This window comes from Sorex araneus, chromosome 3 (genome assembly GCF_027595985.1).
Source record: "Sorex araneus isolate mSorAra2 chromosome 3, mSorAra2.pri, whole genome shotgun sequence".
Classification (NCBI taxonomy): domain Eukaryota; kingdom Metazoa; phylum Chordata; class Mammalia; order Eulipotyphla; family Soricidae; genus Sorex; species Sorex araneus.
Window position 1 is genome coordinate 194,981,800 of NC_073304.1, and position 10,477 is coordinate 194,992,276.

Consider the following 10,477-nt stretch of genomic DNA (forward strand, 5'->3'; position numbering starts at 1 on the left):
AGAAAAAAACAGGGTTCTAGTGCAGGCCCAAGGACTTGGACTGGGTCCCCTGCTCGCCTAGAGGTCAAGAAAGGGGCAGAGCCTCTAAGTGACTAGTAGCAGGGGAGAAGACCCCATTTTAACTCCCTGCAGAGTTTGCAGAGGAGACAAGCAGAAATGGCAAGTGTTCTCAGGTCCTGCTGAGGCCCCTGCAGGCTTCTGATAAGCAGACAAGGTTCCACCCTGATAGCTCCTCATCTCCCTATCAGGGGCCCCAGATCACCCCACCTAAGCTCAGATGCTCCTCCAGGCCACACCCTGATCACGGCATCTCATCACCAGCCTGAGACCCATCACCATAGGTTGTCGTTGCTGAGGTGACTCTCCTCTCTCTCCCAGACCCTGGGGGCTCTGGCCATGCTCACCTTGGAATATGACCTCCCCAGAGATTAAGAAGGGCTCATCCTGTATGTCACCTCTAAACTGGCTTTCTCACTGAGTTTGAGCTAATTTCTAGATCATTCCATGGACTTTAATATGTACAACAACAGGTGAGCCTCACCTGTGGCCTTCAGTGGGTTCCTATAAGAAAGGGATGAGTTGAGAATTACCTTGTTTGAAGCCTTTCTTGGGCCAGCATCAGCTCTGTTCATTCTGGTATCAGTTCCGGAGCTAAAGGCCTAGCTCTCTCACCACTCTGAGAAATTGGGACTTTTATTCTTACTGTGCAAGGAGAAATCAGGGAGGATCCAAGAGGGAAATGGACTTACTTGAGAGCTATAGCTTTGTCTGCCTCCCCAGGCCAGTGTCACTCTTTTCCCTGACACGGGGCTCAGGTTAATGCCAGCCACTGACACAAATATTCAGTCTCTTTTTTTGGTAGAAGCTCATCAATGAAGAGGCTCAGATGATTCGCTTCTGGTGACTCCTCTCATGAATACTTGGGCCATAACTGAAGATCTGTCATTGTTTTGGGGCTCAGGGTTCACTCATAGATCTGTGTTGAGTGATCACTCCTGACATGGCTGGGGGTCCGTATGTGGGATCACACCCCGAGTCAGGCCATGGGAGGCAAATCGCTCTACCCCCTGTACTTTCTCTCCAAGTGCCTGTAATTGAGGGATTTAACTAGTCAGGCAACTGCAGAGGCAACTCTTGAGGAAATATGAATTAACTAGATAGGAAAGAAGGGATGATCAAGTGAAACAGGTTCTGGGGCAACAGGAAATAGAATGCCCCCAGGTTCCATCCCTCTCCTGGCCTCATCTGGGGGGTTTATGCCTGCACACATAAACCCCTGGCACACCCCAGTATCTAGGCCAGCGTTTCTCAACCGGGGGCCATTTGGTCCTAAGGTCACTCCAAAGGATCATAGGTGAAAATCGAGTAAATTTTGAGGGTGTCACTCGACTAGACTAGGGGAGTCAACTGGTAGGACAGAGGAGCCACAGGAAGGAGACAAAATGGGAAGAGGGCCCGAGTGGTCAAAAGTCTTGAAAAACACTGTTCAGCTTGCTCTTCAAGCCTGTTTCTCCTTTCAGCACATACCTTAATTTGGGGGGTGAGGAGGACACACCTGGCAATGCTCAGAGCTTACTCCTTTTTTTTGGGGGGGGGTCACACCCAGCAATATTCAGGGGTTATTCCTGGCTCTGCACTCAAGAATTACTCCTGGCAGTGCTCAGGGGACCATATGGGATGCTGGAGATCAAACCCAGGTCAGCCTCGTGCAAGGCAAATGCCCTACCCGCTGTACTAAGGCACTAGCCCCTTGAAAACATGTCTTGCTTGCTTGCTTATTTCTACTTTGAAGAAACCTATTTTCTCTCTTGAACATGCACTTCTCTCATTCCCTCCCCTCACATCTTTCTAAATAAATTTCAATTTCAAATAAAAAGAAAAAGAAAGAAATAGAAACGCTGGTCGAGTAGAGGCTCAGGGAAGAGAAATAAAAGAGGCCCCAGAATGGGGGTGCAATTTGCAGAACTCTGGCCTTCACCTTAGGAGTCTCCCCTCTGCAGTGGAGCAGAAAACTGAAAGTTGCCAGCCTCTCACTGTCAGTGCCGTGCGCCCAGAGGAACGGGGGCACACAAGTTTAGGGTTCAGCTGTCCTCATCTAGCACTGGAGCAAAATTGAGTATAGCAGGTAGAGTGCTTGCCTTGCATGTGACTGACCTGGGTTCGATTCCCACACCCTATATGGTTTCCCGAGCACTGCCAGGAATGATGCATGAGTGCAGAGCAAACCCTAAAAAACACCAGATATGGCTCCCCAAAAACCAAAAACAACAACAAAATCTCCTAGCATAGGACCCCCAGGGAACATGCAAGGTCAGAGGTAAGCCTGAAACACCCTAACAAAAACAACTCCCTCCAGGGGAGCCCTGAGCTCAGTCATACCCTGAGGACTGAGGCTGTTCTTTCCCCTCCTCGGCTCCCTTCAAGGGGATGGAGGGATCTGAAGGGGCTCTTTAGCTTGAGCAGTGAAGAAAAAGCAGGTGAAGAAAGGCCTGAGAGGGAAAGAGGCCTTCCCGCTGGCCTTGGTCCAGGAAGTCCAGCAGGGAAAGGGTTAAGAGGCAGGCCTATCTAAAACCCAAACCCGGGAAAAGTGCTCCACCCAGGGGAGGGGCCAAAGGATTAAAAGGCAAACAGCTTGGACAGCTCAAGTGGAGAGGCTGGACCAGGCCTCCCTCTACCTCAGGACATGGCGCACTGCTGGGCCAACTCCAGGTAAGGGCCTCCTACCGGCCAGTCTGAACTGCCCACTGTCTGGCCAGGGGAACCTTCCCCCTCCTACACCTCTGGCTCTTTCCCTCTGGTGCTGGGCTCCCAGGGAGATCTCTCAGACTGCAGCTCGGCAGGGTGCGCTGGGTTACTCCTCTTCCTGGAAGGCCTTGGGCTGACTTTGAGCAGAATCAAGACATGAGTCCCAGGAGGGAAGGAGGAGGAGAAGGTCGGAAGGAAGAAAGGAGGGAGCCAGGGGTGGGTGTCCTCTCCCTGCAAATCCTGGGTGGCCCTGCCCATAGCCCGCTCCCTGCGCCCCTGCAGGGCCCTGGCTGGGATATCATCATATACTGTAAGTTTGCGATGAGACACTACAGTATAGATGATGTACTAGTCCGGGCACCCTCAGCGCTGGAGCGGGCACCCCGCTCAGCCTCTCGCAGTCGGCCGACCTCCAAGGCACTTGGGAGTGGCGAGGAAACCGTTACCATTACTGAGTTTAGTAATGGTAACGGTTCTCTTGCTGCACCCAGAAAAACGTGCCAAGAAGACAGCCTGGGACCTTGGAGCAGACGCCTGATAGGAAGCAGACTGGGCAGGGGTGAATGGAAAACGTTCTCTTCCCTGTTTTTTTTTTGGGGGGGGGGGTTGGTGGTCATGGGGAGGGCAATACCTGGCAATGCTCAGGGCTTATTCCTGGTTCTGCACTCAGGAATTACTCCTCCTCCTGGTGGAACCTGGGAACCATTATGGGGTCCTGGGAGATCAAACTCAGGTCAATCATGCGCAAGGCAAGCCTCCCACCCACTGCTATTGCTCCAGCCCATCTCTTCCCTGTTCTTCCAAAATAAAGATGCAAACCAGAATGTTGGTCTTTTCATTTTATTCACCTCTGGGGCTGGGGGTAGTGAGGGGAAGGAAGAGGGCAAGGGCTTGGGGTGCAGCTTGGAGGCATTATCTCTCTTGGAACTCTTTCGTCGTTCGTACATGGTTTCAAGGTGGAGAAACTGAGCAAGAGAAATGGGGCCCCTTGCCAGCTGGAAGCAGGGTGGCCCGCTTTGAGGGGAATCAAAGAGCCAAGTTCTCAGACCCGCACAGCGGAGCCCCAAGGGGGAGCTCTGGGGCCTGAGCTAAGGTCCACTCCTTCCTCCACCAGGAGCTGGCAGACTGGGCAAGGCAGGGCCAGCTGGAGTCAGCAGAGTTCGTGGCACTCCCCAGTCTCCTGGTTCCTAGGCCAGGGGCTGGGCTGGGATCCCTCAGGAGGGCAGTAGGGGGCGCTCACTTGAGTAGCTTCACAGAGAGGCGCAGCTGAACGTCGCAGAGAAAGAGGTCCGTGAGGTCCCGGGCCACCTCCTGTGCAATCTGGGAGATCAGCTGTCCCTTGGCCCCGATCAGGAGCCTCTGAGGGCAGGCATGAGACGGGTGTGAGCCGGCCCTCAGAGTGGTAAAACCCCGCGTAACAGAGCCTAGTGCCCCCTCCAAGCCAAGGACTACTCACCACATGCGATTCTTTAGGCACCAGAAGCTTCTGCAGGATCACCAGCTCCCCAGCAGGCCCTTCCTCCCACAGCATGGTCCTCTGCAGAGGGAGACATGGTTAGGCAGGCCGGCTCACCCCGCAGCCTCTCAGGGATCCAGCCGTCCCACACTGGGCTGTACCTGCTGCACACCATAGGGCACTTCTTGGGGCAGGTGTTCTAGAAGCTTCTCCCGGATGATGTTGGCACAGATCTCTTGAGGCATCTGGCTCGTGAGGACTCCACTGTGGAACTCCCAGGGCCCTGGGCGGGCCTGAGACAGAAGGTACTGCTGTACAGGAAGGAGAAAGGCTTTTTGGTCCCAACCATGATTTTTCTACTCACTTCCCTTCCAGAAGGAGCTCAGAGCTCTATTTTGGGGGTAGAGAGAGATTTAGACCACACCCACAGTGTTCAGGAGCTGTTCCTGGCTGGGCTTGGGGGTCCCTCTTAGCAATGCTCAGAAGACCGTACTGGTACTAGGGACTTAACTGGGGTCAGCTGCATGGGAGGCAAATGCTTTAATCCCCGTCCTCTCTGGCCCGGGGAGGCTAATCTCCACGTGATAGAAAAAGGGCTACGTTGGGGTCGAAGCCCTAGTACAAGGGGTAGGGCGCTTGCCTTGCAGACAGCCAACCTAGGTTCAACCCCTGGCATTCCATATGACTCCCCAAACCTGCCAGGAGTAATTCTTGAGTCAGGAGTCGACCCTGAGCACTGTCGGGTGTGGCCCACAAACCAAAAAGATAAAGGGCCAGTTTATGGCCAAGGCTAATGGATTTAACCGACCTTCAGTGTTTTCACATCCTCTTGGCTCAGGGCTGACAGCATGAAAATCTCCCGGAAGTGGGGCCAGCCAGTCTTCTGAGGACCCCCCTCAGACTCTGGGGCTGGGTTCTTCATCACCGGGCTGGGACGGTGTGTGCCCGAGTGTGAGCGGAAGGCTTGTCTCATCTGGAGCTTCTTGCCATTGACCACACCGTTGGTGAGGGCTGCTGTGAGCTCCAGAAGGACAGACTTCTGCTTCAGGCAGTCTACCTGGGGGGGGGGGGGGGGGGCGGGAACACAGAACGTGCAGTCACCAAGACTCAGGAGCCCGGCTGGACTGGAAAGCAAAGCTTCTCTTCGGCTCAGGAGTGCTCACCTTGTTCATGACAAGGATGCTGGGGACTTGGGAAAACTGGGTCAAACACTGGAGCAGCTGGGGGCTGAGCTGGCTGCGAGTCCACTTGTCTGAGACATCCACAAGAACCACAACTGGAAGTGGCACAAGGAAATGAGCACTCTTTCCCCCGCGACCCCCAGAAGTTCCCAGGTGCGGACGCTGGTCAACCTCCACCCTTAAACAAACTACCAAAAATGAGAGGTTGTGACCATGTAAATAGGGCAGCAGGTCCCCATTCTGAGCCTAACCCAGATCAGCAGATTCCATGCTCTTCCATGGGTCTTCCAGCAAAGAGGGCTCCAGGTGGTGCCTACGGGACAACAGAGTGGTCAGAAAGGGTTTTAAGACGAAAGCACTCCTAACCAGGGACGGTGGATGCTGATGGCTTTTCCATCCCCAGGGAGATATTCTCCCCACCCACTCTTTAACACCTTCAACCCCTCTCACTACCTGTCTCCACGGCTGTTACCTTTTCTGCTTAATGGGACTGATGAGGCCAGGTGTGTCCAGGAGGACCTACAATCAGGAAAGAGAGCTGGTGCACAAGTGTTGCATGCAAGAGGCCTGAGCTGGATTCCAGGCTCTCTATGGTCCCCTGAGCAAAGCTAGGAGTCATCCCCAAGCAGCCCCCGAGCACTGCGAGGTGGGGTTCCGTCCCACCCTCCACAAAAACAAACAAAAAAATGACTAACGATGTGGCTTAGTGGTAGAGCATTTGCCTTGCATGAAAGGCTCTGGGTTCAATTCCCAGCACTGCATGGTTCATCTCAGCACAGCCAGGAGCAACCCCCAAGCAATGAACCGGAAGTAAACTTCAAGCACAGGTAGGTGTGGTTCAAATAGTAACTCAGAAAAAGAGGGCCAGAGAGTTACAGCAGATAAGGTGTTTGCCTTACACAAGGACAATTTTGGTTTGATCCCTTATACCACATTTGTCCCTAAGTCCCACCAGGAGTGAACCTTGAGAGCAGATCCAGAAGTAAGCCCAGAGCAAATTTGGGTGTGGCCACCCCCCCAAAAGAAAAAAACGTGGCTCGGGATAGAACTCAATGACAGAGCACATTCCTCCCATGTATGATGCAGCGAATTTGATTCCAACATCAAAATAGGAAATGAAGATGCCCAGGTGTCTGGAGGAAAAATAGCTCGGGAGTAAAGAGATGAACCTTACGAGATCTTAACCCTCCAGCTTAATTTTAATTCTAGATGGGATACAGGAGAAAGATTGGAAGTGTAAATATATGGAAGATTAGGAAACAGTAAAACAGTATTAAAACATTTGTTTCTGGGTGCTAGTGAGATAGGTTAGTGAGTAAGTCCTTCGCCCTGTCCTAGGTGACTGGGGTTCTATCCCTAGCACTGTATATGGTCCCCTGAGCACTTCCAGGAGTAATCCCTGAGCACAGACCCAGGAATAAACCCTGGGCACTACCAGGTGTAGTCCAAAGAACAAAACAAGCAAACCAAAACAAAAAAGAAAACAAAAATATTTTTGATGGAGACAGAGTGATACTACAGCAGGTAGTGTACTTGCCTTAGACATGGCCAACTGGGTTCAATTCTCAGCACCCCATATGGTCCCCCAAGTATGGCCAAGAGTGATCCTTCAGAAAGTGGCTCCCATAGAGGGATGCTGAGGGTGGGGAGTGGGGTGTTGGGGGATAGTAGGAGGGAAATGGGGGACATTGGTGGTGGGAAATGTACACTGATGGAAGGATGAGTACTAGATCATTGTATGACTGAAACCCAATTATGAATAGCTTTGTAATGGTCTATCTCATGGATATTCATTTAAAAAAAATTAATGTGAAGTTCATGCCTGATTCAATCAATGGCTAAATAGCAGTACTCTTACATTTAAAAAAAAAAAAGTGACCCTTCAGTAAAGAGTCAGGAGTAAGCCCTGAACATCATTGGTGCAGCTTAAAAATGAACAAAGATTTTTTTTTCTTTTTACTAGATTGTCAGAGGGGAAAGGGAAAGAGAGAACTGAACTGGCCCTAAAAGAAGAGACCCCTTGGGCCAGAGTGATACTGCAGCAAGCAGGGTGCTTGCCTTGCATGTGGCTGACCTGGGTTTGATCCCCAGCATCCCATATGGTCCCCTAATTCAACCAGGATTGATCCCTGAGCACAGAGCCAGGAATCCACCCTGAGCACCACCAGTTGTGTCCCCTCACTCCCCAAAAGAGAGACCCCTGGTCCAGGGAGATGGCTCAAAGGACTGGAAGACATGCTTAATATTTCCGGAAGCCCAGGTTTAATCCCCAGTCCTGCAGAGAGCAGCGGAAAATTTAAAAAAATAAATAAAGAAGATCCCTCTCGCCCTTCCTCAGATAAGTGAGTCTAAACATCATTTATTCCAGCCTAATAGTAAGGTAGACTCTTAGTTTCACCCTCTATCCTGTCTCCTGGATTTTCTTTGCAGATACCCACCACTTGGGTATCTTTCTCTGTGATGACTCCCAGGGCTTGGCAGCGAGTGGTATGCACCTTCTTGGACACCGGAAACACCTGCCATGAACAAAGAAGTACCAAGTGACATCCCAGATCCTTTTAGGGCAATTCATGAAGGCATAGTAAGAAATGTAAGAGGAAGAAGCCCTTCTCTCAGCCCCTGCCACTCCCTCCCCTTGCCTCCAGCCCTTCCTACCCTTATACATACACATACACACATACACACACACATGCACATGCGCAATATGAAAAGGTGGGGTGGTCAAGGATGCAACATACTTTTCGGCCCAGCAGCTGGTTGGAGAGTGTTGACTTCCCAGCATTTGGGGCCCCTAGGAGGACAACCCGGAGGACCCGAGGATTCTCAGGCATGTCAGGGGGATGAACCAAGAGGAGATCCTGCTCAGCTGTGTAGGGGGCAGGAGGGGATGCAAGAGAGAATACAATCTTAATTCTCTGCTACATAGTCCCACCTACCCACAAAAGAATCAGGAATATAGATCGACGCACCAAACTGAAGTCAAACCTGATTTTGAAGCCTAGTTTGCCTATTGATTTGTCTATATGACTTTTTCAAGTTCTCTAAATTTTCTTTATACAGAGATTTTATTAATGGTTCCTACTCACAACTGTCTTTTGACAACTGTACTGTATCACTGTATCAGTCATCCTGTTGCTCATCGATTTGCACGAGCAGGCACCAGTAACATTTCCATCATGAGACTTGTTTTTACTATTTTTGGCATATTGAATACGCCACAGGTAGCTTGCCAGGCTCTGTCGTATGAGCAAGATACTCTTGGTAGCTTGCCGGACTCTCCGAGAGGAATGGAGGAATAGAACCCAGGTCGGCCGCGTGCAAGGCAAATGGCCTACCCGCTGTGCTATCGCTCCAGCTACCCGCCATAGCACAGTGGGGAGGGTGTTTGCCTTGCACCCGGCTGACCCAGGTTTGATCCCTGGCACTCCAAATCCCTGACAATTGGCAATTATGTACAAAATTTAGCAAGATACATATTCAGTACTCATTACAAAGTGGGTAGAAGCCAGAGGAATAGAATAATGGAGGGGACAGAGTGATAGTAAAGTGGGTAGGATGCTTGCCTTGCACATAGCCAATCTGGGGTAGATCCCCAGCATCCCATATGGTCCCTTGAGCACTGCCAGGAGCAATTCCTGAATAAAGGACCAGGAATAAGTCCTGAGCATTGCTAGATGTGGCCAGCAAACAAAACAAAACAAAAATCAAGAAAGAACAGTGGGGAGGGAAAAAAAAAAGAACAGTGGGGAGGGCACTTGCTTTGCACAGGGCCAACAGGGGTTCAATCCCCAGCAATATCGTCACTAGTCCACCAGGAAGTAATCCCTAAGCACAGAGCCAGGAGTAAGTCCTGAGCACTGCCAGGTGTGGCCCCAAACCAAAACATTTTTTTTTCAAGTTACTGTGGATAATGTTCTGTTATTGGGCTAGGTAAATGTATGTTTGTGTGTCAAAGTATAGCTGGTCTAAATAAAGATAGAAATCCCTCAAGCTCTATCTCACTCTTGTCAAGGCCGTTCTGAAAGCTCTGTGTTTATTAGCTCCTTATACTGCATGGTAATCATGCTGGCACACCATGTGTTTAGCCTCCCTATTAGACTCTATATTGTTTTATTACTCGAAGAATAGATGTGGTATTCCTCAGCTGTAACTCGACGCTTTTGCTAGTATATGGGGCACAATACGCACTTACATCAAGCTTGCTTACCAGGTGTGAGGGCAGAGTCACAGCTCTGCCTCTCGGTGGCCCTACAATCTCGTGCTCTTTGGGAATCTCACACTGTGATCAGACTGGGTCTGTGCTTCGAAAACTCTTATATCTGGTACCTCTCTTCTACGAGATCCTTCTCAGCTCGCCTCTATCAGGTCCTCAAGACCACTGTCTATAAAATAGGGTCAAAGATAACCCTAGAAACGAGACTTTTTTCGGAAATGCGACTTTCCATGCAAAAACTGTGTCAGTCCGGATTAAATCTACCTGGGTCCTTTACCTCTGTTGGCGGACACGGCAAGGACGCGAGGAGCCAAAGAACTGTCGGGTTGAGAAATTCCAAGGAAGCGGTCCAGGGCTGAGCTCTGGCCGTAACGGCGACATGCGGATGGCAGGTGGGGACCGGAGAAAGCGGCACCCGTGCCACGGGACACACATCTCCGCTGACAGCGGCGAAGAGTGGGGAGCCGGGCCAGCCACTCCTTAGCGGTGTCGGGGCCCAGCTGCCTGCACCCTAACGCCGTCCGCAGGAGCAGAGCCCCTCCTCGGCTGGGGGCCGCCATCGCGGCCGCAAGGCACTCTGGGAAGCGGCCCGCCACGCGCCTCCCATTGGACCCCGCGGCGGAAAAGGCGAACGAGCAGGAGAGAATAGGCTGGACCACGCCGGGGTCTAGGAGTCGGGGAGCGCGGTGGCAGGGGAAGTGCCCCGGCGAGGAACCAAGGCTAAGAAAAGAGGGAAATGTGTATTTAGAGTGTGTTCAGGCCCGATGATCATTTTGGACATCCATACCCGTAATGTTTACTTCTGCTGCCAAAGTTTTCTGGAAGGCCCCTTGAGACCCGCCTCCGAGAAAGACTACATCTCCCACAAAGCCACGCGGAGGA

General features: G+C 51.5%; 1 protein-coding gene across 1 annotated transcript; it reads right to left on the reverse strand.

The window, feature by feature from the left end:
* Window positions 1-3,569: 3,569 nt before the first annotated feature.
* Window positions 3,570-10,181, reverse strand: ERAL1 (Era like 12S mitochondrial rRNA chaperone 1). Its single transcript, XM_004605017.2, has 10 exons — window positions 9,873-10,181; window positions 8,121-8,248; window positions 7,821-7,898; window positions 5,855-5,901; window positions 5,634-5,695; window positions 5,365-5,477; window positions 5,010-5,258; window positions 4,363-4,512; window positions 4,202-4,282; window positions 3,570-4,104 (listed from the first exon to the last, which is right to left on the reverse strand). The coding sequence occupies exons 1-10, from the start codon at window positions 10,153-10,155 to the stop codon at window positions 3,982-3,984; spliced, it is 1,314 nt and encodes a 437-aa protein (XP_004605074.2). The 5' UTR covers window positions 10,156-10,181; the 3' UTR covers window positions 3,570-3,981.
* Window positions 10,182-10,477: the final 296 nt, after the last annotated feature.

Excerpts from the sequence above, each read along its gene's own strand:
- ERAL1 (XM_004605017.2), bottom strand. The coding sequence starts at position 10,155 with ATGGCGGCCCCCAGCCGAGGAGGGGCTCTGCTCCTGCGGACGGCGTTA. Across the intron at positions 4,283-4,362 it reads TGCCCTATGGTGTGCAGCAG|AGGACCATGCTGTGGGAGGA; the intron begins GTACAGCCCAGT and ends CTCCCTCTGCAG. Across the intron at positions 4,105-4,201 it reads TGCCTAAAGAATCGCATGTG|AGGCTCCTGATCGGGGCCAA; the intron begins GTGAGTAGTCCT and ends GCCTGCCCTCAG.